The sequence below is a fragment of the Trichomonas vaginalis genome, chromosome V (genome assembly GCF_026262505.1).
Source record: "Trichomonas vaginalis G3 chromosome V, whole genome shotgun sequence".
Classification (NCBI taxonomy): Eukaryota; Parabasalia; order Trichomonadida; family Trichomonadidae; genus Trichomonas; species Trichomonas vaginalis.
In genome coordinates, this window is record NC_067207.1 from 23,703,833 (window position 1) to 23,731,361 (window position 27,529).

Sequence of the window (27,529 nt, forward strand, 5' to 3'; positions counted from 1 at the left end):
CATATCTTACTTTATAAGTGTCATCGTTTATGTTGTAGTCAAAGTATTTCAATAACCACTCCTTCGCTTTGCTTCGTCAATGGTTTCAGCAAAGTTTGCCATTACTACTTTCGACTAATTTATGACGAGGATAAATGCTATGGAGTCTCAGCAGCTTTTATAAGATAATTCCATTACCTTGCGTAGAGTCTACGATATAATAATTTCGACTTAACCTTAAACGGTTTCTTTGTCAACGGTTGTCGTCAAGAACTACACGAACTTTTTGTACCAGGAATGAGGGTAAATTGTGTTGAATTTCTGATATTTTGTGTTTGACTTCGTTCTTTTGTATATACTTTTCTTTCTTGTTGTGTTTTGTCATTGAATTTGGTGTATGGCCTGTTGTAGAATGTGGAGGAGGAATTGTAAACTTCGATGAAATGTTTCATTGTTTCTTCGGTAAAGTCTCGCTCTTGATTTAAATTCGCTGAGAGTCCTTATGAAGCGGTTAATGATACCGAGTATGTTTATGGTTATGGTCTTCAGTAGTGTAGTGAGTTATGTTATGCCTTAATGAGAAATTCTGTGATTTCGTTGCTGAGGTATGCACCGTCTTGGTCTGATGTTAAAATACTTGGGCTATGTTCTGCTACAAACTTTTGTAAAACTTTCTTAACACTTCATGAGTTCCTTTATTTCTCATTATAATACGCAAAAGCTTTGCGAGTGTTAACATTAATGAAGATGAGGAATGGTTTAGAGTCCTCCTTTTCTGCTTTGAATGAGAGTGTCAAATTGGTATGCGTCAGGAGTGTTGGAGTAAATTGGTAAAAAGTAGTCGTAAGGATTTATTTTTGTTTGATGTACAACATTTTTGTCAAGAACCTTTCACTTCAGCTCTGTTAGTAATCCCAACTCTTTGCAGCTCATGAACTTCTTAAAAGACCTCATGGATGTTGTTCGAATACTTTCTTTCAAGCTCATTTTATGAAAGTTAAAAAGATTTTATTCTTGGCTCAAGCGCGTTCATTGAACGCGGTACCATGCGAATATAGTCACCAAATGGTGGCATATAATCTTCACCCGAGCTGTTGGATTTGTTGTGAAAAGTGTGTGAATGATTTCCTGTGGTTCCACAGAAAATACCTGTGCTGTGAATCTACTGGGTCACTTGAAATATCATATCTATGCATTCCCTGTCTATCCGAACCTGCTGCAAAGATTTGTATAACCTCTTTTTGTTATTGAAATGGAATGAACTACCTGTGTGTTTGTAGTTCCTGTATGAGTGTGCGGTGGAAGGTTTGCTTCTTTAATTTTCTTCGAAGCCAACCTGTTTGCTTTGAAGAGTTCGCACAATAAAATTTACTACCAATCTGTCCAACGTACCAAAACCCAGAACTGTTTCTGGTTTAGAGTCATTGACGTATAAATAGAGCCCAGGATATAATGTTTGAAGTATTTCGTCTTTAATGTTTGAAGCTCTGTTTTGTCGCTTTCTTTCATATAAATCTTGAGCAGTGAATTTAAATTATTTCATCCTCCATGACATAAACATCTTTACATCAATGTTTCTCATCGTCGTTATGTTCCATCCGATGTTAAACCTTGTGGAAAGTTAGGAGGTTTCAATATAATGCATCCCCACCAGTTCTTCAACCCTCCTTCAATACTTTCTATACAACAGTTGTAAAAATCATGTGTATGTTCTTGTCTGCTCTTTCTTATCTTACATTTTGCTGGTAGTTACATGTGTTTCAAAGTTTCTGACATGACCTTCAAATGTTATACATTTACTATTTAAGGAGTTTAGTGTAATCTTTACGCTTGTACTTGGATTCTCTAAAGGTGCACTTGAAACCAAGGTCAAAGTTCAATATTATGTCGTCTGCTCTACAGTAGTGAAGGATTATGTGTATGTTCTTGTCGGCTTTACTGTCTAAAGAGTTTGAAGTTCATTTATATTCGGAGATGTTGTGTTTATGAGATTTCAAACTTTGTTCGTTGCGTCTAAGTTCATTTTGTCAGCTTTACTTTTAATAGCATCTTCAAACGTTATTTTTGACTTAACTCTCAAAAGTAAATCTTGGTTCAACTAATACACCTTTAACAGAGAAAGTAGAGGCATAAATTTCACCGGTATAACCAAATGCTTCTTTGGTGCTTTAGCTACATCATACTGTAACAGTACAGCTTATGTCATAACCTTTAGCACGAATGTATTTATATCTTCTTTCATTAACATTTTTTTGTCTTCGCTTCATCACTTCGTGTTAAATATCCATGGTAGTCCGTTATAATCTGTTCGTCTGAAGTTATAATAATGAACGGTTTTTATCATGCTTTTTCGGCTAATTTCTCATTAACATCAATCACTTCTAATTCAACTCTTCCGCCAGAACTCTTATTATCATTAATCTTTTTTCGATTAATTCGGTGAATTACGTCATAAAGACTAATTCCTGTTTTCGGTTTTGTTAAATAATGAAGTCTCAAAATTTTCTTTTCATCATTAATCGCTGACATTATGACATCACACCACATCTCCTTTTCATTTATTCTCTGTCATTAAGTTCTGCGAAATAATGACGAATATATAATCTGTTAATTTATTTCTTCATCGAGGGTTATAGAAATGTTTTAAAGTTGAATCATTAACTTCCTCTAAATAAATCAAATAACTTCAGGATAACAACGTTTTTTAATGTCTTGAATAACCCGACCAAGTATCGCTGTTGTTCATTTCTTTCGTTCCGTCGTTACGTGGTTTTATATCTCTAACCATCATCAACGCAGCCCATAACCGGAGCGTTTGTTTGCCTAACCTGCTTCGAAAATCCGTCCGGTTATTATGGTATACTAAATAATTTCTTTTGTTTGTTAAAACATTTGAAACAAGTCTTTTAAAACCATCTACAAAATTTCCTGTTTCACCTAATGTTCTTGCAGCATTTACTAAGCTCACCCATCCCGACTTTTGACCCCAAAAAACCGTCATATTGCATTTATTCACTCTTGTATAGTTGTCCCATTCAGGCGAAATATAACACCCGCATTCGCTAAGCCTGAAAATGAAATTCAGTGGATCGAACGTTATATTCACCTTCTTTTTCAATTTCCAACGAACTCCACTAACATGAATTTTAAATATTTCTTCGTTAAAATTGTTTCCCATGTTTGTCATTAAACGAAACTATCACCGTCAAAAGTTAACGAAGTTCAAATTTCGTGCGTTCAATGCTTTTATTCAATACACCGCTTTATCGATAGTTTTTGGCTCATCCTTCTTTAGAAGCATATGAAACAATAATGAATGAATATAATATGTATTACGCTGAATTGAGTTAAAAGTACAATGATTTATCATATAATGACGCCTTAATGAGTTCGCACTTAACTGTAATCCCCTTAAAGTAATTAATGAAACTGTCATGGCTTCGCCCTGGTCGCTTGCGACTTTATGAAAGTACACTTGCAAACCGTCGAGTTTGGATCAAATGCTGTAGTTGGTGCAGGAATATTATGATATAAGTCTTAAATCATAATCTCTCTTCCAAAACTGACATCTGACTGTGAAAGTTCTTTCAAATCAGATGATGTAAAAAACTATCTGCGTTCAAAAAATGTAAACCAATATTTCATTGTCGACCAAAACCATTCTGCTCTTGGTGTCATTGACGTTGTATAAAAATGTTAAGAGACTTAAACCAACCACAAGGTGGTGAAGCAAATGAAATGTCATATGACGACAAATATAGACACTTCTCCATGGCAAAGATGAGACAAGTTTTAAATATTTACAATAACCGTAAACAAAAAGGTTTGGGAAACCACTCCCCTGAAGAAATGAAAAACAACCCTGACTTAGAGAAAGACTATATATTTAATAATTTAGTCAAAAGAGACAAACAAGAAAGAATGCCGGGCTTCAAACTTAAGAAAGGTGACAAAGTAAAAATAGAAATACCTAAACGCGACCCATATGAAAATACTATTGACTATGACAACAATGGGAACCCGACAGGTACTCACATTCGTGTTCGTAAAAATAGAAGAAAGTATACAAGAGAATATTATGAAGTTTTAGGCAAACATGGCAAAATGTACACACTGCAAGCAGAAGATAAAACTACTATTGTCAGACCTCGTTTCAAACTTGTCAAAGTTCAAGGTGGTATACTTTCAAAGACAGTTCCTAACAAATATAAGACAACTCCTGACGAATATGCTAAAGAAGTTGAAAATGACGACTAAGCATTTCTATACCATGCGTAAACTGTCATGTAAGGTGGCATGTAGTCTTTACTTTGTCCCGTTGTTTGCGTATATCCTGAAACGCGATGTGTATGGTTTCCATCTCCCTGAGTGTCACCCCAGAAACAATTTATAGCAAACTGAACGTTGTCTTTAACATCATATCCTTTACCTTTTGTCATTGCTGACCAATCCCAAAATTTATGTTTATGCCAACCTGCTTGAGATGTACTTAAATCTATGTAGTGACTGTGTGCAGGTAAATTTTCACCTGAAATCGTTTTACTTCCACCTGTTTCCTTTGAAGAGTTTGCACAATACAAAAACCTGTCGACTATTTGAGTCCAAGTTCCAAAACCCAGAACTGTTTCTGGTCTGGTAGAGTTCATTGACGTATAAATAGAGCCTATAGGATATAATGTTTGAAGTATTTCTGTCTTTAATGTTTGAAGCTCTGTTTTGTCTGCTTTCTTGTCATATAAATCTTGAGCAGTGAATTTAATATTATGTTCATCCTTCATGACATAAACATCTTTACATCTAATGTTTCTCATCGTCGTTATGTCGTCATCCGATGTTAAACCTTGTGGAAAGTTAGGAGGTTTACAATATATTGCATCCCCACCAGTTTCTTCAACCGTTCCTTCAATACTTTCTATAGCAACAGTTGTAAAACTTGTATGTGTATGGTTCTTGTCTGCTTTCTTCTCTAACTCATCGTTAACATAAGTTTTATCTGCTTTAAGGTCTAAACATCCTGAAACCCATCCTGTATCGGCTTTAACTTTAAAAGTCTTCGATGTCCATTCATGGTACCAGTTAACCCTTTCTTTCATTTCGTTATCTTTTTCATCCACATATTCCTTATCCGCTTTCTTCTCTAACTTACTAGCCACATATTCCTTATCCGCTTTCTTCTCTAACTTACTAGCCACATATTCCTTATCTGCTTTCTTTTCAAGGCTAACGTTTAAGTCTGTTATTTCAGATATAGAATGTATATGAGTCTTTTTAGAATATTCGTTTTCAGCTCTTGTCACTTCACTTGACATTTTATTGTCAACATATGTTTTGTCTGCTAGTTCAGGATGAGTATGTTCTTTTGTTGCATAAGCATTGTTAGCTCTTTCTTCTTCTTTTGCTATTGCATCGTCTACATATTCTTTGTCAGCTTTGTTGTCAACATCTGCTTTCAAAAGAAGTTCATTTATAGGTTTCTCGTTTAAAGTTCCTTTTGTTGGATTTATACAGACAGTATGGTTCTTATTGTCTTGAAACAGAAACTCATCTGTCATTGGGTTTAATGTCAGTTTTAAGTTTCCTTCTTTCAATGACTCAGATATCTTAGAATAGTTTGAAAAGTTTGTTGTGTTCTTATTTAGAGCTTGCACAATGAGTTGTCGGTTGTGTTGTATTTCTCTCATAGACGCTGTTTCATTTGACATTTTTATTCTAGATAAAATATGCTTCCAATAGAAAAAGAAAATTCAAGAGTTGCTACAACTAAACCATTAGATGAACTTTTTACTAATGTCGGTCAAAAGTTTGAGACAGAGACCGTAAAGCATGAAGGCTATCGTTTTGACTACCCATTAAGATGGCTAAGAGACCCATCTGTCACAAAAGCTATTGGCTTTCGTAGAATGAAGTTTGTGTCTGTAGAAGATAAAAGTTTTCCATTTATTGTAAGGTTTCATATAGATTATATATCTGAAGGGAAACGAAAAATGTGGGAAGAAATTGAGCTAATACAAGTTGACCTTTCATCTTCTCTACAGACTGCGTTAAAAAATATAGAAGATAAAATAAATTCATGTTATGCAAAATATGCTGATGAATATGCAAATACCGAGAGCACACTTTATGTGAGAATTGTATATGACAAACAAAATTCACAAGTGTCATTTCAAATCTACGAAGACAATCCAAAGAAAGACGAACAAATATATACAGAATTCACTGCAATGTCATGGTATTATTTGCAAAGAATGTTAAATCAGAAAGTCAAACTTCCTTTAGCAAATATTTACAGTCGATATGCAAGAGATGAACCATATTTATTTAAAGATGTTTTCGACCCAGCTGCTATTATTGTTCATGCTTCATTTTCTGGCGCTCAAAACTCTTTCTTATGCTTGGCAAATGACTTTTACGAAAAACCTACAAAGTTATATGAACCGCCGAGTGGAAGTATTTCAGACTTTCAAGTATGGTTTACTACAGATGGAAGAAAAAGAATAATTCCATTATACCATGCGTTTTACTTAGAACTTAGTTTCATATACAACTACTATCGAACGGTAAAAATATAATTTTTTAATACGGTTGAGGTGTTGGATTTGGTTGCCAACTAGACTGTGGTGCAGGTTCAGGCTGTTGTATAACAGGAGCTTGTTCTTCTGGTTCAGGGTCTTTAGGTATAATACCAACAAACTGACCTACTCTTTTACCAATATTTTTGACTCCGTTCCAAATTCCTCTTCCTACGGTTTTTATTCCATTCCATATACCTCTTCCAACATTTCGAAAGAAGTTTCCAATACTACTGAAGAAACCCATTTTACTATATGTAAAAATCTAATGTCCGCCTAGTCTTTTGCGTTTCCTGTTGAGTTCCATAGCATTCTTTAACTGGAGCTCATACATTCTGTTTCTCCTCTGGTAGAAAACATATTCTGGGTCAACTCCTGTGTTCGCGTCATCTGCATAAAGTTGTTTATATCCCACTTCAGGGTTTGTATAAAACTCTTTCCATCTCATATTTGCATACCATGGTGGCAAACCTAACGCAGCGTCATTTGACATGGCAGTTTGCATTTGTACATCTGTTGGCACTTGACCATAGTTTGCCATTGCAGTTTGTATTCTAACTTCATTTGGAATATTCTCTGGGTTTGGTTGTCCAGGTTGCTGTGCATTCGCTAAGTTCTGTGCGTCCATTTAATATTAGATAAAAATATCTCTTACGAGTACATATACTGAACATTTGCAGGCATTGGTTCATCTTCATATTCTCTGTACTTTTCTGCCACGTCAAATAAATAAATGACACAATGGAAAAAACCTAAAACAAGTAGTCCTATTTCAAACCACATTTACTTACTAATAAAATTTCTTTGTTATGACACTTTCTCCAGTTTATAGGACCTCTCTCATATTCTATCTTGTCATATATAAACTCATAGTCATGTATGTCCTCTAACCATCTCATAACGGTTTCCAAACCACTTTTATCGGATGTAAAGTAAAAGCATGGATGGTTATGTAAAACGTCTAAAGTTTCTAAAGAGTCTCTCAAAGTCCAGTCTACTTGGTATTGAAAATTCCATGTGTTATAGAACGGCGGGTCCACTATAAAGAAAACATTTTCCTTGTCTTTATATTTTTCATACAAATCTGTCCAATGACATCTCACAAACTCTATACCCTCAATATATTTTTCTATGTCCTCTTTGAAAACATTTGTATAGTTAAGATATAAAACTTTTGACATAAGTGTTTCAATGTCATGAACTCTTATAGAACCACTATATAATAGTCTAGCAGATATACTATCCCAGTCTATATATTCTGCTTTTTTCAAAACCTCTCTCACAATATTTTTCTTATCTAATGGTATACGTTCCATCTTACCTATCTGAATCTTTTCTTTTAACTCTTTCAATATATTGTTTGTGTCTGGTATATGTTTGAGACGGTCCATATAGTTGTCGAAGTCATTGCATATAATCTTTGAGTCTGGGAATATTATATGACATAAATGGGATATATAGAAACTTCCACCGAACAAATCTACAAATGTTAGACCATTCGGTAGTTTCTTAAGTTCTCTCAATATAATATCTTTACATTTACTCTTATTTCCAAAGAACGGTAACGGTGGTTTTGTAAAATTCATTTATATATAATAATAAAAATGTTTTTTCCTGAAAAGTGACAGAAAAGTGACAAAACATGAAAACATATATAATTTGTGAAAAGCGACACATTATATAATGTTTTCGACCCAGAAGAAGGCTTCTTCCCAGAAGCAATGGAGGAAGAAGAAGAGTCCTCCGAATAAAAACTTCATTTATACTAAACATCAACATCAGGGCTAGAAGGCACGAAGTGCCTGGAAGCCCCACTACCTTTTTTTTTTTTTTTTTTTTTTTTCAATATAAATAATAAAGCATATTTGAAATCATTCCTGGAACAGCAACCAGTGATTTCTTATTATGCAAGGGTGATGGAATATGACTATGACGATCATAGTTCTCCTACAACTGTTGCAAGGTACAATTTTAAGTATGGATCATATGAATACCAACTTTCAAAAATTAAAAAAAATGAAAATGAAACAGTTGTTTTTCTAATAAAAGAAGAATATGTTTTTAATGAAGAGGCGCAACAAGGTTTCGATGACTTTTTAGAGGCGGTTTACGACGAATCTCATAAATTAAGAAATTTTCTAGAAATTTTATATGACGACCCTGACACACTCTTGTTTTGCTTTAACAATGGAAATTCCAAATTAATCAATTTTTTGACAAGCGAATCTGGTCTATATTTATATTTATTCTTAAAAATATTGAATTTGGAAGTACTTTATCAATATTTTTTCTATAGGCAAATTGATTCTTATAAGGAAATTACAGTTAAAAAAATGATTTCATTAGATAAGGAAGAGTATCGTTATAAATACAATGAAAATTTTCCTGATGCAACTAGTCTATTCCGTAGAGCGAAACCAAGAGATAGTTTATGGCGCAAATTGGAATATTTGTCACAATTTTCTGCATGGGCAATAATAAGCTTTATTGCTTGGATAGTAATATTTTACCTTGGCTCTTGTAATAATTGATAACCATAGTATTTGCATTCCATGTACTTCTTAATTTTTGCTGCTCCCCTGAAAATACAACTATTCAATATCATTTTATTTGTGCAAATTCTAAACTTTTTTTTTCTTTAGATTTTTCTTTAGATTTTTAGTAAGTGTAGCAAAGTCATAACATGATTTACAAGCACAAGACACTCTAAGCAGCCTTAATGATTTATCAGTCTTAGGCTACTCAAATGAATTTAAGCAAATACTTAACATGAAAAAAGTTTTTCTATAATCTCTTTCTCAAAATTTGAGTGAATTTAAATGTTTACATCATTTTTAATGCTTAATTGACAGCAGCATATTGTGTATATGGCAGTTCTTGCCTCTTACATAATCCCACAAGTTATAATAAACTTTTTCATTAGCAGTATTTAAATTCCATGTGATTTATTCTCTGTTAAGCACATTGGAGAGTACCTAAATGGGATAAATAGAATAAAAATGGAAATACTCCTCTCAATATGGCATCAAAGATTAATCAACTTGAAGGTGTTGGATATCTTATTTCTGTTGAGGTTAGTATTAAAGCAAAGAGAGATGAGAAAAATTTTAATTAATCAAATAGAGAATCTCAAATATAAAAGTTAAAGGTTTAACATATTGTCATTTTTCACTTTATAGACTAGACACTCATATATTATATCACTAAAATTCTATTTTGAAAATAATTTATAAAATATTTTGAAAAATTATGCATTACAATAAAAAATCTTATGAATTTATATATAGATATAGAGAGTTTTACTTTTTGACTGAACTAAAGTTATGTTTTTTTGGTCGATTAAAGGAGAGCGTATTTAACATCTTTCTTCTTCGCCAAAATGACGAATATCAATGCAAGAACAATTAGTACGACATCAACGACCCAAACAACGATCTCACGAGTGTTAGATGTCGGTTCAACTGGAATATTTCCGACAACTTCTTTAAGGAAGTATCCCAAACGGTATCCACTGATAGCAATGCGTTCCTTGCTCTGTGTCTGTACTGTTGTGAAGTAATCTTTTGAAGGCCAACCGTACATTGTTGTATTATAACCAAAATTATAAGCAACTTCGTAAGATTCATTATGCCATACCTCTGGAAAGAATGTTTTAACATCCATATTCTGAGATGTGTAGTGGCTTTGAGGTAATTCGTTGATTAACTTAGTAGCGTTCTTTTGGAACTCAGCACGATACTTAGGAATGAGTGGATTATAGATTGGGAAGTAGAAGCCAGCAGAATCCCACAAGAAGTGAATATTATTGCAAGCTGAACCAAGATTGCAGTTTAATTTGTAACCATTGCCACCGGCATCGCCCTTTGGGAACAAGTCATTAAATAAGGCGACATTGTGGTGTGGTGTGTGTACATCTGCAACAAAATGGATTAAACTTCTGAGATGGAAGGCCCAAACCCATGGATCTGTTGTTGTCTTATCTGTGAGAGCCCTGTAAGCCGAATCCATGTAAGTAGTAATGTTGTAGGTTGGAGGTGGAATGGAAGTATTATTTCCTTTGTTGATTGGGCGGTCTGAGAAGTGCCAATTTCCCATTACACTGAGGCTGTATGTGTCTTTGAGGTTATCTTGCCATGTTGTTGCTTCAGTAATTGTCTGTATTGGGTGTTGTCCGTATCTAAGAACGGCTTCAATCTTCTTTTTCTCTTTGGAAGTAAGCAATGACTCTGCTATACGGCCAATCATCATGTGTGTGTGTCCCCACCATGAAGCGCCGCTTCCAAGGAAGAGAGGGAGCATTTTTATTAATAAAAAATGGATTGACCCAAAATGTAATCTATTCAAAGTTCAAAATTCAGACGATGAAATCCCCTTCAAATTTTACGTAAGCTCCTTCAAAATTGGGGACCAATTATTCCAATATTATTTACATGCCAGGTATTTATTTTTTCCGATTTTTTGATGATGGCGGTTAGATTGAAGGAAGTCTGCGGATTTAAAATTAAAAGTTCGAGTTGTAGCTTCTGTGATACAAGTGCATTAATAACTACGCTTCCTTTCTCAATATAAAGCACTTTTTATCGATATTAGAGAAACCAACCATGAAAAAGTAAGATTCACTAAGTGGATTGGATGAAAGTAAGGGTTTCGTTTTGCGAAAAAAACGTACAATACGCAATTTCGCTAAAAAAACATTTAGCTAGCAATTTCGACCTTTGACTCCACTCAAGACGTCACTTTTTTAATTTTGCGGTATCATATTTTTGGAAAATCTTTATGAATATTATATAAAAAGTCTCTTTAATATCTATATTTCATATTTTTATCGATTTTTAAAGTTTTTGCGAAAAGTATTCAATTATTTTTGCTATTTGGTCGGGTAAATGTCAGATTTGCGACATTTTCTGATATGATATTCAGATTCTACGTTGATAATAATGCATATAGAACCCTCTTGCTATTGTGTCAAAATTGCGAAACCGATAGCAAAAATATCTCGCAATATCAAAATTGAGATATTGAGTGAATTATGCATTATAGAGATTAAAAATCTGATTTGTGAAAACATCTCATCAGTTTCTAGCTAATTCAAAAATCTTTACTATCTTATTCGATTAAAATGAAAAGGGAATAGTTTCATTATGCTTTAAATGACAGCTTTATAATATAATCATAGTTTTCGCTCAATATGCAGCATTTTTTTTTCGAAATCTATGGTCAATATCCTAAATACTGATTGCTTTGCATTCATATCTCTTACATTTTCTATACCCACATCACTATTCATTGCTATTCCTATCTTTTTCATTTTTGTTTGTTTCTCATAATTTCTCAAAAAACATGATAACTTGATATTTGTAAATATCATACTTTATAACGTAAATAAGAACTTGACCTATTAAGAAAAGCAGTAATGAAAAGAAAATCTGAAATTCATAAAAATTACAAGTTTCTGATGACAATTAGCTTAATTAAACCAGGTACAAGATTATATAATTGTATTTTCTATCCAATTATCCATATAATATCTTATCCAGAAAAAATAACTTGATCAATACCAAATGATTTTTTAACTAGTAAATAAAGTATTTTCTTTACACACACATTGTATATCATAGTTTTTTTTTGGTTTCGCAAAACATCCAAAAACAAATATGCTATAAAAGTGACAATTTTAGCAAAACGAAACCCTTAATGAAAGCAATCGAAATTACATTTATCTTCTCAATTCTGCAAGCTAACCTTGATAATATTGTAAATGAATGTAATTGGGTCGCTCGAATCTTCGTACAATACAAAGCGCAATAGAGTATACATGAGTAGTGCATTATGAGTCTATTGTTTAAAATGAATAATATCGTTAAAATTGTAAATTTATAGAGAAATGAGAGTAAAAAATTCGAAATAAATTAGTAGTTGTAAGTAAAGTATGTTTGAAATCAAGCTTTATATGGCCTGCGTAATGTTTATTCCTGGTTGATTCCCTCAAGGATTGATGGGCGGACACCCTCACGAGCTGGAAGGCTGATGAGTGGGTGCTCGTTCTCACCGATGACGAAAACGTTCATGATACGTGTGGCGAAGACAGCGCCAGATGTATCCTTAAGGTGAACGATATCGAAGGAAGCCATCTGCTTCTCGATCTTCTGGATTGTTCCGACACGGCCGACGTTACCACCAGCTGTAACCATGGCAACATCGCCAACCTTGAACTTGATGACGGATTCGACTTCGCCTGTCTTGATGTTGAACTTGAGAGCATCATGGACACGGACGGATGGATCAACATAGGAGATTGTACGGCCATCGTGTGTAACAACGTGTGGGATACCCTTGGCACCAATCTTGAACTGGTTGACACGAAGAAGCTTGAAGGAGGCTTCCTTAGCTTCGATGTGGTGGACGCAGAAACGGCCCTTGCAGTCGTAGATGATACGGAAGAGTTCGTTGGATTTGCCGAGTTCGATGACATCCATCAAACCTGTTGGATAACGATAGTTTGTGCGGACCTTGCCATCGACCTTGACGAGGCGGCGCTTGACAATAGCGACGGCTTCCTTAGCTGTAAGAGCGTATTTAAGGCGATCACGAAGGAAGATGTTGATTGGAAGGCATTCACGAAGTTTGTGTGGACCTGTGGATGGGTGGGAAGCGAACTTACCCACGGACTTAGCAAGAAGCCAGTGGTGTGGAGCTGTGAGGCGCTTAAGATGGAAGCGTTGGCAACGTGGCATAAGAAAAAGGACCGACCATGAGAAACTTTTTTTTTCTTCTCATTGCCAAGAATAAGAAAAAGGACCAATCATTATCTAATAGAATATAAATTGGGTTTATTAAAATGAACATTTTCTAAAAGGGGGGAAATTCGTCGACAACAAAGGTATCGACCCAAATTGTTCCCATTATGCTTGACATATGAAGTATAGTAATAGTGTGTATGGACTCATAGAATGGCTTTCGTTTGATTTCGAGATATATTATATGATCTTCTAAAATATCCATATTTTACTTGATAACGCAGATGTTTTATCGTACTATGAAAATTAAACGAAAAATATGGCTCAAGACGAGCAAAATTCGATGCTAAAAAAGTAAATTGTTTATTGATTAGCGGGCTTTCAGGTATTTTTTTTTGAAGTAACGCTTTATTCGTTTTTCTTACTACATCTGTATATAAAATATGCAAAAATAAGGATTTATAATTAAAAGTATTATTCGAATTGGGTAAATAAATCGTTAGATCTTAGATTTTATTAATCATTTCTTCTTAAAATGAGACTGTGGTAATGGGAACTGTGTATGAGAGTTGGAGTATTGTTAAATTGCGCGAAATGTTGATAAGTTTTAAAAACGATTTGTAGTATGTTCAAGTATATTAGAATTTAATGAAATGTGATAACATCGACTAAAAACAATCGATTTTAAGTGATTGATGAAAATCGATATCAACATTTAAAATTTTCGAGGTTTTTTTGACTGATTGCAATTGCTTTGGACACCTAGAATGAAGTTCTCCTTGGTGAATTTCTCCAAATTTTTTCCACATTAGAAAAAGACTAAGCAATTTTTTAGAAAATGATAACGTTTTTTTTCAATTCTCGATTTTTTTTGGAAAAATGAGGTTATTTTTTTTGAAAATTTATAATTTAGAGAGAAATGAACCATTTTCGTTGTGTTACAAATCGATTAAACCCTTTTATTTTTGTTATTCTATAATATTTCTACTAAATTATGTCGATTATACAGCAAAATCAAATATCTATATTTCAAAGATATAGAAAAGAAGTATATATTCCAAAATTATAAATCAGTCATAGTTTACTATCAAAAATAATATATTGTTCTATATAGATAACCATCCATGGTTAGTAATTTAAAATTATTTCTGGTTCAAATTAAGGATTAGAGAGAGGGTCAAAGTTGCTATTTGTCACTTTTCCACAAGAATATAATGGGGAAAAAGTTATCATATAGTTGATCTCATTCACTGAGGTGAGAGATGCATGTAGTGTAATGTGATAAACAGTGGGATTGCTGCTCTAAGTTCTAGGTTCGAGACACATTGGCTTCATTTTTCTCTTTTTTATTGACGTAAACTATTCAATTTTTGTGTTCTCCATTCAAATTTCAGAATTTTTTTTGCAGATTTCACGCTACATTCGAAGTTACCTTTTGTAACAACCACCACTGCCTACGAAAGACGAAAGTGTGTCACGATTTCACCCGGAAATCCGACGGTTGTTTAAGAGTAAGCACTTTTGGCACCTACTCTTAAGGATTATCTTCACATGTTTAGAAACCATTGTAAACATCTAGAAAACAATCAATAATATCATGATTTTATTTACAAATGAGTTCAAGGTATATATATATTGTGATTCGATTTTCGATAATAAATCTGAATCAAATGTATATTAAACTCGCACATTTAGTCTTCTTATCATAATAATGTTATCAGTTAGTGATTATGGTTACAAAACAAGCAACATTAGATCTGTATCTCATAATCAAACGGAAGTTAAGTTAAGATATTTGAGATTTTATCACCTGATAGTATGCATAATACTATACCAGAGTGACCAGTCAATCTGTTGTTTCAATATCGTTTCAAATTTTTTATACCAAAATAGTACTTTGGCTATCATTGATAATACGTAGGGTTGCTACTGTTGTAATATTTCGAAAAAATAAATGTATCAACTTTAATGCAAGATATGATGAGTTGAACATTGAATAATTGAGTTTTTGTAATATTAATATTCTTTAGTCCCTAGTATATCATTGTTTCATACTAATAACGTGGATCAATTCCGTTTCAATGATCAAATAAAGCAGAAACAATATACTCAGGTTCCACTTTTTTGGTCTAAAAAATAAGTCCCCCCTTTTTTTCATTTTCTCTCATAAAAATGGGAAAAATTTCATAAATACAAATATTTGGGAAATATTTTGTACAGCTCACAATTATTAATATGTTTCTCAAAATAGATTAAAAATTGAAAACCGCTCCACACATTCAATTTTTATTTTGGTAAAATATGATCTGATTATTTCGGATCTTTTGACTCTGAAAAGCAATTATACCGCAAGAAAATAGTGTACCGCATTTTAATTGATCTCTTTCGTAATATTTTACTTCTTAAATTTTTTAATGTCTGATCAAGACAGTAATCAGAGCAAATACAGTAAACTGCAAAGTGTCTACAAGTATTACATTGATTCATATGATGCGTTATATCAGCTGAAAACGGAAAAAGAAGAAGATTTAAACTCGATTTACAAAATGATCAAAACGAATTTGATTGATTCAAAGAAATGCCTTCCCCAAATTATAACAAAAGATATTTTGGATATCATTCCGTATAATAATCGCTATACAAAGTCATATTTATCTCTTGCCAAACTCGTATCAGATGATTATCAAATCAAAGAGTTCGGCAATGTTGAACTTGTTTCAAACTTTTTGTTTTACAAAGAATATGGCATTGAATTAGACAAGTCTGCTAATTTCGAAATTATTAAATCAGAAAATCTCGACATTCATAAAGAAAATACAATTTACAAAGCAATTATGAATAATGACTTAGAAGTATTCATTTCATTCACTGAAAGAGAAGGATTTGCTGAAAATCAAAAACTTCAAAGTAGTTTATACCCATGTTCTGAAGAAGGATTTTCATTACTTGAATTATGTTGTTACCATGGAGCAGTTGATTGTTTCAAGTTCTTAAGAACTAAATTTAACTCAGAAATAACAAAAAGATGTCTAACATTTTCATTTTTGGGAAGAAATCATGAGATAATGAGTGAATGTTTGAAACAACAAAAACCAGATCAAGAATGCATGAAATATGCAATTATTTCACATAACATTGATTTTGTAACATTCTTAGTGAATGAGCACATCATAAGTATCGACTTGCACGCTTGCGGAAAATATAATAATCTTGATTCATTTTTAGTTTTTTACGATCAAACTAATCTTTTAATCAGCTGCTTGATTTTTTCACCGATGTTTAATATTCCATCCCTATGCGAATATTTCCTTTCATTAGGTGTAGATATCAATAAAAATCTTTTAAATGGAAAAACCGCTCTTCATATAGCAGCACGTTCTGATAGTAAAGAAACAGCCGAACTTCTTATTTCACATGGTATTAACATCAATGAAAAAAATAATGATGGAGAAACCGCTCTTCATATAGCAGCACGTTCTGATAGTAAAGAAACAGCCGAACTTCTTATTTCACATGGCATTAATATTAATGAAAAAAATAAAAAAGGAGAAACTCCTCTTCATTTTGCAGCATTTAATAAAAATAAAAAACAGTTGAACTTCTTATTTCACATGGTGCAAATATCAATGAAAAATATAAAGATGGAACAAACGCTCTTCATAAAGCAATATTTAGTAATAAGAAAGAAACAGTCGAATTTCTTATTTCACATGGTGCAAATATCAATGAAAAAGATAAATATGGACAAATCGCTCTTCATGATGCAGCACATCGTAATAGTAAAAAACAGCCGAATTTCTTATTTCACACGGTATTAATATCAATGAAAAAGATAAAGATGGAGAAACCGCTCTTCATATAGCAGCACGTTCTGATAGTAAAGAAACAGCCGAACTTCTTATTTCACATGGTATTAACATCAATGAAAAAAATAATGATGGAGAAACCGCTCTTCATATAGCAGCACGTTCTGATAGTAAAGAAACAGCCGAACTTCTTATTTCACATGGCATTAATATTAATGAAAAAAATAAAAAAGGAGAAACTCCTCTTCATTTTGCAGCATTTAATAAAAATAAAAAACAGTTGAACTTCTTATTTCACATGGTGCAAATATCAATGAAAAATATAAAGATGGAACAAACGCTCTTCATAAAGCAATATTTAGTAATAAGAAAGAAACAGTCGAATTTCTTATTTCACATGGTGCAAATATCAATGAAAAAGATAAATATGGACAAATCGCTCTTCATGATGCAGCACATCGTAATAGTAAAAAACAGCCGAATTTCTTATTTCACACGGTATTAATATCAATGAAAAAGATAAAGATGGAGAAACCGCTCTTCATATAGCAGCACGTTCTGATAGTAAAGAAACAGCCGAACTTCTTATTTCACATGGCATTAATATTAATGAAAAAAATAAAAAAGGAGAAACTCCTCTTCATTTTGCAGCATTTAATAAAAATAAAAAACAGTTGAACTTCTTATTTCACATGGTGCAAATATCAATGAAAAAGATGAAAATGGAGAAACCGCTCTTCATAAAATAGCAGCATATCATCGTGAAGAAACGGCCGAACTTCTTATTTCACATGGTATAAATATCAATGAAAAAAATAACAATGGAGAAACCGCTCTTCATATTGCAATATGGCGTCAAAATAGATTAACAGCCGAACTTCTTAAATCATATGGTGCAGAAAACTAATGTTCCAACGTTAGATGATATGATTTTAAAAAGATAATATTGGAAAATTAAACACTCTTCAATATTCAGCATTCTAAAAGCAGTTTAAGTTAATAAATATCCAATTTATTTTCAATTCTATTTTTAAGGTCCATCTGACTTTAATTCCAATTTTTGACAACCTTAAACATCTGAATTGAAAGCCATGTCATAGGGGCGTAAGTACACCCTAAAAAAAACTTCTAAATAATGGTCATGCCTCATATTTCGTAAGTACCTGATATGAGAAATCTTATCATCGTTAAATGATGTACTTGAAATTTCTGTAATCGATGAATATTGAATTCCATAACGCTTTAAAATATTTAGGGATGCGACGGTTTTACGCCATGACCGTTTAAAAATAGAATAATACGCCATTTTTGGGGCCGAATGGCGGCTACTTCGTACCCGCCATTCGGCCGAATAACAAAACAATACAAAATTATCGCCGTCCTTTTTTTTTCTTTCTTTCTTTCTTTTTTTTTCTCTCTCTCTTTCTTTTCTCTTTCCTCTTTTTACTCCTCTTTCTCTTTTCATCATTAAACGTAGAAAGATATATTAATATTATTTTAAAATTAAAAAAAAGAAAGAAAGTATAATAAGTAATTATTTAGTTATCGATATATATATGTAAAGTGATAATCTGAGGATAATCTGAGGAGGAGTCTGAGGATTAGACCGAGGAGTAGTTTGAGGAGTTTGATGATAATCTGAGGAGTTTGATGATAATCTGAGGAGTTTGAGGATAATCTGAGGAGTTTGAGGAGTAGTCTGAGGAGTTTGAGGAGTAGTCTGAGGAGTTTGAGGAGTAGTCTGAGGAGTTTGAGGATAATCTGAGCATAATCTGAGGAGGAGTCTGAGGATTAGACTGAGGAGTAGTTTGAGGATAATCTGAGGAGGAGTCTGAGGATTAGACTGAGGAGTAGTTTGAGGATAATCTGAGGAGGAGTCTGCGGATAATCTGAGGAGTAGTTTCAGGAGTAGTCTGAGGACTAGTCTCAGGACTAGTCTGATGAGGATGACTCTAAGGAGTAGTTTGAAGAGTAGTTTCAGGAGGAAGATCTGAGGAGGAGTCTTATGAGGAAGATCTGAGGAGTAGTCTGATGAGGAGGGGTCTAAGGAGTAGTCTGAGGATGATGAGTAATCTGATAAGGAGTAGTCTGAGGATGATCTGAGGATAACCTGATGACTAGTCTAGGAGTGGTCTAATAAAAATGTAAAATATTTTCAAAGAAAAAATTCTATGAATTTTATATTTTAATTCTTAGCATTATACTGAATAAAATAAACATAAATATCAAAATTTGAAATTGAACACGCCAAAAAATTGATAATCCACATTCAATATTTTGTAAGTGGCGTACTTTTTGAATATTCGCCATACGCCTTGGAGTTCTCAATTTTGAATTCGCCTTTATTTGGGCGACCTCAGAAAAATACGCCATTAAGAAAATATTGTATGAGATTTTAAATTTGAACACGCTCTACCTTAAGGAATTAAATTTATTAAGATATATTTATATATAATAAACGATTACTTAAAAAAAGTATTTCATCACTTATGTAAGTTTCAAAAAAATCACGAAAATAAAAAAATCAAGATTAAAATTTTATTTTTAATTTTTGAATTTCTCAAATGGCGAAATTTTTGGGCGAACAAAAAAAATGTACGCCCGGTCAAATGGCGTGTTTAACGCATCCCTAAAAATATTAATGAAGTTGTCGAAACAATATGTTTCAGAAATTCATAGTGAATTATAAACAAATAACATATGAAAATGTAAAAAAATTCTAAAATTCATAAAAAATACAAACAAGTTTATAAATAACAAAGGATAGAATGGCTATCATATGCCTGTATCATTAAATTATCTGGAGCATTTCTAATTATCTCATCACCATGATGAAATACATATGTTTCATCTAATCCTGAGTGCCAAGCAGCAATCTGCTTAACTCTTACAGGTGTTTTGAATTTGTTTAGTGGAGGAGGACACTTGCCAAAGGCAGACCAATTCTTATTTTTCAGTTGATCTATATCTTCGTAGAAAAGTGGCCAACCAATAAAAGATTTCAAATGGACATCTTCAAAATTGAGCTTCATCAATGATATAAACTCTTCTGTGGTAACGTCATCTCCAACTTTATCATGAAAACTAAAGAAATCGTCAAAATATCTTTTTTTCTCAACCCAAAAACGAGCTGTAAATCTATTCAGTATCCATCCGGAACCTCCATGGATGAATCCAACAGATGTATTGATCAATTCAGGCGTACAGTATTGACTAGTTATCATAAAATTTTGGTGTTTCAAATCTAACTTAAAAATCTCGTATGCTAAGTTTTCTGCATCTACATAAACGTCTTCTGTACATCTGTACACATAATTATATCTAGTTTTTAGAAAATATTTGTAAAGTGCAAAATTGTTGTGATACATCTGTCGGTGCTTGATTGTTTCATTGTGTTCTTGCGATAATATAACCATTCTTGGATCGATAGTGTTATTTATTGAAGTTAGCATTACTTTTGATTTCGGATATAGTTTCATGAAGTTTCTACCCCATTTATTGTATGAGTAATATGCTCGTTCACAGTTTGGGTTGTTGCAATTGATAGATATTAAAATTTGTGGATCGTATTTCGAAATTTTTGTTGGAGGAAATGGAACAATGTGTCGGATTATTTCCATAACTATCGCAGATGCAACTAAATAATAAACAACTTCTATTCGTTTCTTTCTTTTTTCTCTTACTTTCATTGAAAAGTGCCAATAATAATTTGATTCCGAAACACCGTTCATGAGTCACTATTCTATTGAAAACTGTACTGACCCACCTACTGCTCAAATATAAATGATACATGTAGCACAAATTTTCCATCTAGATCTAAAAAATATTGAAACTCTAAAATTAAGATTATTTTCTATATCGTTATTTGATATTTATATAGGAAAAATCAAATATATCTATAAAATAGAGTGTTCATGTAGTTATAAAATACCTAGATAATAAATATTTTTGCCGTAAAAGCTGATTTAAAAAAAATTCCAATTAAAAAATGTTATTTCAATTTTTTGTCGCGAAATAATTAGATATTTTCATTATTTTTCTCGAGATCGAAGAAAATTTGGAATTACATAGAAAGATTTGCATCCATCTACAGCAACCAAATAACTTATTACCGCAAACTGAATTGAAAATTTCGAAATTATTCAATCCAATTTTATTAAAATACAAGAGAATAGACGAATGTTGTATAGAAATAAAGCAAGACTCAACGTGGTATGACCTTTGAAAACTGTTTTTGATGAAAACTATCTCTCCACCTAAGAATTCAGTTGAAGCTGCTCGCATGCAGGACTACATTGTCTTTTTCGATCTACCACATTCGGATTCGCGTCAAGGCCGCTCTACAACTTCAAGATGCAACACATAACCCATATGAAGACGTACTTGAATCATTGAGCGGAAAGCCAATCATTCAGCTAGTCTGCTTGGAGATGAGGACGAAAATTAAGATGATATTTCTACCGTTCTCATTCACCATAAAGCTCAATCACTTTTAAAAATGTGTTCGAAAAGTTCCGTGTTTGAAGTAAATATTTTCTTACATGATATGAATAATGAGTATGTTCTGTGAAACATTAGAAAGAGAATATTTTTAATCAAGCATAAATTATGAAATTTGATTCATTAGAAAACTTGCATTGTATAATTATGAAAGGCTTTTCTAATCATTTTCTGCACCATGAGAAAGAAGAAATTCAACAATTTCATTGCTGTTTTTTGATGATGCAATATTTAATGCTGTTTGACGTTCACAGTTTCTTGAATTGATATTTGCACCATGTGAAATTAAAAATTCAATTGCTTTTAATCTATCATTAGAAGCAGCAAAATGAAGTGGTGTGTCTCCGTGATGGTTTATTGAGTTAATGTCTGCACCATGTGATAAAAGCGATTCCATAATCTCTGTATCAAATAATGAAGGCGCATAATGAAGAGGTGTATTCCCACTATAATCTTTTGAATTAATATCAGCACCGTGTGAAATTAATAGATCAGCAACTTTGCTACAATTCATGTATGCAGCACGATGAAGAGGTGTATCACCACTATTGTCCTGTGAATTAATATCTGCACCGTTTAGGATAAGAATTTCTGCAACTTCCACATGATCGTTATCAGACGCCTGATGAAGAGCTGTTCTACCATTAATATCTTTTTCATTGATATCTATACCATGGGAAATAAGAATTCTTGCATTTTTTGAACGGCCTCTTTTTGCTGCGTAATGAAGAGGTGTTCTATCAAAACAATCTTTAGCTTTGATATCTGCACCATGTGAAATAAGAAATTCAATAACTTCTGGTAAACTTTGTTGTGCAGCACAATGAAGAACACTTTCTCCATTGTTATCTTTTGCATTGACATATGCTCCATTTGAAATCAGAATTTCATTTATTTTGACATTTGAATAGATGCAGAATAATGAAGAATTGATTTACCTTCTTTATTTCTTGAATTGACATCTGCTCCATGAGATATTAAAAGCTTTATTAACTTTTTTGATCCTGAGAAGACAGCCCAATCAAGAGCGGTATCACTAAAGTCATCTTGTGCATTGATATTTATACCAGAGTTAATAATTAGTTCAACAATTTCATAATTTTTATTGATTATTGCAGAGTGGAGAGGTGTTCTTCCTTTGCTATCTTTAAAATAAAGATCTGCTCCATAAGAAATACGGATTTTTGCGATTTTTGTATTTTTACCTGAAACTGCTAAATGAATTGGCGACGATTCACCTGATTTATCTTTTGCATTACAATCTGCGCCATGAGAAAGAAGGAATTTTACCGTCTTTGTATTATCATTTTCTATCTGCCGAAATAAAACTGTTTCTCCATCTTTATCTCTTGAATCTATATTTGCTCCATGTGATAACAAATATTCCCAAAGGGAAGCAAATTAAAATCAAATGAATAAAAGAAAGCATTGTTGATGTCATTAGTTCGATCGATATATGTTAGAAGTGCTTGAATATTATTATATTTTCCACATGCTTCTAAATCAATATTTAATTTGTATTCATCCATCAAAAATATAACAAATTCGATGCTGTGTGACATAATTGCATATTCCATGGATTGTTTGTCTGGCTTTATTACTTTCAAACATTCTTTTATAATCTCTAGGTTCTTTCCAAGAAATGAAAAAAGGAGACAATAATAACTGATTTTTGTTTGAAATTTTGTTCTTAAAACATTGAAACAATTGATTGAACCATGATAACAACATAGTTCGAGTAAAGAATGTTTATAATATGGAATTGGATAGAAACCACTTTGAAGTTCTTGGTTTTTATTGAATCCATCCTTTTCTGTGAACTGTATAAATGATTTTACATCATCATCCATTATTGCTCTGTAAATCGTGTTTTCTTCATGAACTTCAATAGAACTGTTTTGAATATTATATTCTTTGATTCTATCCATGTCTATAAAATTGAGATCGACTCCAAACTCTTTGTTGAGAAAGTAACTGAAAACAGTTGAACCAGGTAGAACTTCTCTTGTTGAATTTTTGTAAATCTTTTTGAATAATGTCCAATATGATTTAAAGTAACGACAATTGCATTCTGATGCAGTTGTTATTATATCAAGAACATCAGATGAATCTAATATTTTGGTTTCAATTAATTTACTTTTGATATCTTGGCAAATTTTGTTAAGTTCATCTTCATTTGTTGTATTAAGTTTGTACAATGAATTCATTATATCGTTATAATCATAACATATTGCCATGAGTTCATAATAAACTTCTTTATTCATTTTTTGTTTCCATAAATTGCGTAAATTGTCACTTTTCCTCCATCATAATTAACAAAGTTTATTTGCACATAAAATAATGCATATAGATAAAAGAATCAATATTTGTGATTCAAATGCTGTTCGGTATTAGAATCTAAAATAATTACACTGTTATTGCATTTCTAACAGGCTTCACGACTAGAAAAACTCCGCCTCGTTTCTTAATGAAAAAGAGTATTGTGCCTACGATAGATAAGATTATTACTATTGCAATTAAGAGTCCGCCAGAAAGCTTTATCGGCATAACATTAATAGACCTAGTGGGAGTTGGTGGTGGGCGCGTTCTCTTTGGTTTGCAGAAACAAGTTCCAATAAAAAATATTAAAAGGCCTATCATGTAAAATAAGGTGACGAAAAAATTTTGAGTAAGCTCTCTGAAAAATATCTATTGAACATAAAAAGTTGTTTTGGATTTGAATAGTTTACATATAGTAGAAATATTTTGAAATGATAAATATAACGTTCTTTTGGTTGATTATTATTTTAAAAATAAGTTAGATTAGATTGATTTGAATATTATGATTTTAATCGATCACAAAAATTATATAATTCAAAATTGGAATATTATACTTTATGATTATAACAATGCCGTTTGAACAATAACTACGATTCAATTTTGAAATCATTGAAAAGTTGTTCTCAAAATTATTGCCGGTATAAATTAGCACTCAAAATTTATATCAGATTTATCAATGATAAAGCCATAAAATGCTGGATTATTCTGATTTCGATGCCTAATCAGTTTGAAAGGATACAAAAATGTTTCAATGCAAATAAATTATCAATATTATATTGTTAGATTAATTTTAGTCTAAGAAAATTTAATATTTATCCAAATTTTGACAATGATTCAAATAATTTATTTTAAAATATTGTTTCCATTTGTAATACAATAAGAAACAAAAATTTTTATTAGAATTCAAAATGTTGGAAATTAAAAATAAAATGATTCTGAGTAATTCTTGAAGAATTCAACTAATGCCCCTATCATGGTTTGTATTTCGAACTATTTTAACTATTATGGTTCAAAAAAAGATAAAATTTATATTCGAAATATGACATTGAGAAATAAATATATGAAAAATCAGCATTCAAATATTGTCCAAGGTAAATTTATGTAAGACCTCTTGTACTATTTCAAATTTTTAATCAAAATTCAAATATTTGTATTTAACTATGCTAAAACTAATAAGCAAGGCACCTAATTCAACGAAATTAGGTGGCAGCGTATGTATTTAATAAAAATAGACGATGGAATTATAGTTGCTTTTAAGAATTCAATGGAATGATATGGCTAACAGAGCATTAATTATGACGGTTAGTGCTTACGCTAGATTACTCGTGAAAGTTTTTCAATTGAAAAAATCAATTTTGAAAATTGAGTAAAAGAAAATAAAAGCGAATGTAGATAATTCGAATATTACAAGATTCAACATTTCAATTCAAATTACCATCCCAAACTGGTTTTGTTTTATCGACTAGATTTCCTTTTGTTGCAAACGTGCAATAAATAGTCTGACCGAATATTTCGGCTCCATCCATGTTATCAATTGCTGCTTCAGCATCTGATTCGTAATTAAACTCGATTAATGCCTGGTTGCGATCCATTTTCATTTTAATATCTGCAAGATCTCCAAATATTACAAATGCGTCTTTGATTGTTTGTTCTGTTGTTTGAGGTGGAAGGTTGCTAACCAAAATTATGCATCTATCAGTCATTGAATAAAATTGTCACTTTTTTGGTTTAAATTTGATTTTGCATGAGTTATTCTTTATGTTACTGTGTTATCCAATATCAATACGTAATATATAAGATAAATTTCGATTTATTATTTCAATCTCTTCATTATTTCAAAGGGAAATTGTATTTTAAATAAAGATGTGCTCAAAAATTTATGAAATTTTAGAACTTCAATCATTTTATATACATTTTCATCATATGTTATATTGTTTATTTTTTTAAGGTATCGAATTTATTTTCATCTGGTTAAAAGAATGAGAATTAATGAAAATTAAAAATAATTTTTTTAGCAAGTTGCTGAACCAATAATGATATCCATACAAAGTAATTACATAATGAAATGATACTAAGTGGTTACAGGTTATTGCAAAAGAAAGAGTGATATTAGTCTTGATATTGACAAAATTTTCTTTTGCATACAAGAAACAATAAGAAAAACATTAATTTGAATTGCAGAAATATATAATTCCGGATTTAAAGGTTCATTGTTATGCCTACTATATATCAAGGCAAGAAGTTCAGAAGTACTTCTAATGATGGTGTAATAATCTTTTTTTTTACAATAAAAAAAGTTTCTTTTTTATTCAAATCATGTAAATCAAATAATACAATTATAATAAAAAAATTATTTCTTCTTATCAATTAAATAAGTTACAACAGGTCCATTCTTAATTTCTATTTCACCTCTTTCTTTGATTTCGAATGGTCCTCCGTAAATCAATTCGTAGACAGCTCTGCTTACGTGTACTTTCATTGGAACACCGTGATGTTCCATTTGTTGTGCCATGTTGATTGCAGGACCCAAAATTTCGAATGTTGGCTTCTCTGTTCCCAAAACACCAGCAACAATAGGACCGCCAGTGTTTACACCAACTCTTATCTGCAAATTTTGGTTGATTTCCTGGTTGACTTTCATCAAACCTTCGATACATTCCAATCCAAATTCAACGACATCTTTCGCGTGAACTGCTGGTTGATTTACATCAGCAAAGATACCTCCTGCTCCCATATAGCAATCACCAATGCATTTGATCTTTGTCATCGTTGTATGCATCGCACAAATTGAGTCGTACTCTTTGGAAATTCTGTTCAAAGCCGCCATAACCGTTGATGCAGGCAAACTTCCACACCAAGGAGTAAAACTAACGATATCCATGAAAACGACAGTAATACTTTGCACCGCGAAGTTGATATTCTTTTCTCCGGCTTGTACTCGAACAACTAACCTTGGTGGCAAAATTGATGCCAACATTCTGTCACTTTTTGTACGTTCATCAGCGATTAATCTGTTGTACATCACTGTTTGAGTGTCATCTCTTAAACTGATGATTATATTGTTATTCAAAACAGTGAATGTCAGATTTGCGTGGACTTCCGTGTTATCAGCTTTCTTGTAGATATAAGTTGCCTCGAAATCATCTTCACTTGTCAGTTGTTTCTTTGTGTTGTTTTCGATCTTTTCGAATGGATTTCCACTGGTAAAATTCTTTCCAAACACAGAAACGTTTTGTCCAACAAGTTCTTCATTGTTAATTCCGAAAATTCTTGTAATAGAGTTATTCGCGGAAATAACGTTTCCTGTAATATCCAACATCAATATTCCATCAGGCATATCTTTAACTAATACTTCATAAAACTCCGCATCTCCTGTAGAAGATTCGTTTCTTCTATCTTTGAAGTTTCCTGCTAAAAGTTGGGCTAAATATGGATTAGTTATTACGATATTTCCTGGACAATGCAACAACAATCTCAAAGCAAATTTTTGACGATTTTCGGAATGAGACAAAACAACTAAAATTGCGATTTCAAATATCAAACCAACAACCAAAATAATAACAGCTCCTGATGTATAATATGGGTCATCTTTTTCAAGGGAACTTGTCATTGTTGGCAC

The 27,529-nt window shown here is 32.1% G+C and overlaps 9 protein-coding genes and 1 pseudogene across 10 annotated transcripts, besides 1 other annotated feature; 2 read left to right on the forward strand and 8 right to left on the reverse strand.

Annotated features, from left to right (window-relative positions):
- Window positions 1–5,246: part of a mobile genetic element that runs on past the window's edge.
- TVAGG3_0391040 (phage tail repeat-like family) lies at window positions 4,233–4,757 on the reverse strand (the record flags this gene model as incomplete). Its single annotated transcript, XM_051232361.1, has 1 exon — window positions 4,233–4,757. One exon carries the CDS (start codon window positions 4,755–4,757, stop codon window positions 4,233–4,235), a length of 525 nt encoding a protein of 174 aa, XP_051102091.1.
- A 453-nt stretch (window positions 5,247–5,699) lies between the features above and the next one.
- Window positions 5,700–6,254, forward strand: TVAGG3_0391050 (uncharacterized protein; the record flags this gene model as incomplete). The annotated part of the gene is made up of 1 exon (XM_051232362.1): window positions 5,700–6,254. A coding segment is annotated over one exon (555 nt), but the record flags the coding sequence as incomplete, so codon positions are not given.
- A 559-nt stretch (window positions 6,255–6,813) lies between these two features.
- Window positions 6,814–7,154, reverse strand: TVAGG3_0391060 (annotated as a pseudogene). The gene has a single exon. A coding segment is annotated over exon 1 (341 nt).
- Window positions 7,155–9,808: 2,654 nt separating this feature from the next.
- On the reverse strand, window positions 9,809–10,858 carry TVAGG3_0391070 (S1-P1 nuclease family; the record flags this gene model as incomplete). Its single annotated transcript, XM_001321895.1, has 1 exon — window positions 9,888–10,847. The coding sequence occupies one exon, from the start codon at window positions 10,845–10,847 to the stop codon at window positions 9,888–9,890; it is 960 nt and encodes a 319-aa protein (XP_001321930.1).
- A 1,580-nt stretch (window positions 10,859–12,438) lies between these two features.
- On the reverse strand, window positions 12,439–14,105 carry TVAGG3_0391080 (Chain E 40s Ribosomal Protein S4; the record flags this gene model as incomplete). Its single annotated transcript, XM_001321896.2, has 1 exon — window positions 12,515–13,282. One exon carries the CDS (start codon window positions 13,280–13,282, stop codon window positions 12,515–12,517), a length of 768 nt encoding a protein of 255 aa, XP_001321931.2.
- A 2,014-nt stretch (window positions 14,106–16,119) lies between these two features.
- Window positions 16,120–17,103, forward strand: TVAGG3_0391090 (protein kinase protein; the record flags this gene model as incomplete). Its single annotated transcript, XM_001321899.1, has 1 exon — window positions 16,120–17,103. The coding sequence occupies one exon, from the start codon at window positions 16,120–16,122 to the stop codon at window positions 17,101–17,103; it is 984 nt and encodes a 327-aa protein (XP_001321934.1).
- A 1,541-nt stretch (window positions 17,104–18,644) lies between these two features.
- Window positions 18,645–19,193, reverse strand: TVAGG3_0391100 (uncharacterized protein; the record flags this gene model as incomplete). Its single annotated transcript, XM_051232363.1, has 1 exon — window positions 18,693–18,860. The coding sequence occupies one exon, from the start codon at window positions 18,858–18,860 to the stop codon at window positions 18,693–18,695; it is 168 nt and encodes a 55-aa protein (XP_051102093.1).
- A 459-nt stretch (window positions 19,194–19,652) lies between these two features.
- Window positions 19,653–21,061, reverse strand: TVAGG3_0391110 (uncharacterized protein; the record flags this gene model as incomplete). The annotated part of the gene is made up of 1 exon (XM_001321901.1): window positions 19,839–20,780. The coding sequence occupies one exon, from the start codon at window positions 20,778–20,780 to the stop codon at window positions 19,839–19,841; it is 942 nt and encodes a 313-aa protein (XP_001321936.1).
- A 3,666-nt stretch (window positions 21,062–24,727) lies between these two features.
- On the reverse strand, window positions 24,728–25,613 carry TVAGG3_0391120 (peptidyl-prolyl cis-trans isomerase protein; the record flags this gene model as incomplete). The annotated part of the gene is made up of 1 exon (XM_001321903.2): window positions 25,332–25,613. The coding sequence occupies one exon, from the start codon at window positions 25,611–25,613 to the stop codon at window positions 25,332–25,334; it is 282 nt and encodes a 93-aa protein (XP_001321938.1).
- Window positions 25,614–26,260: 647 nt separating this feature from the next.
- TVAGG3_0391130 (guanylate cyclase protein) lies at window positions 26,261–27,520 on the reverse strand (the record flags this gene model as incomplete). Its single annotated transcript, XM_001321904.1, has 1 exon — window positions 26,261–27,520. One exon carries the CDS (start codon window positions 27,518–27,520, stop codon window positions 26,261–26,263), a length of 1,260 nt encoding a protein of 419 aa, XP_001321939.1.
- Between the last annotated feature and the right edge of the window lie 9 nt (window positions 27,521–27,529).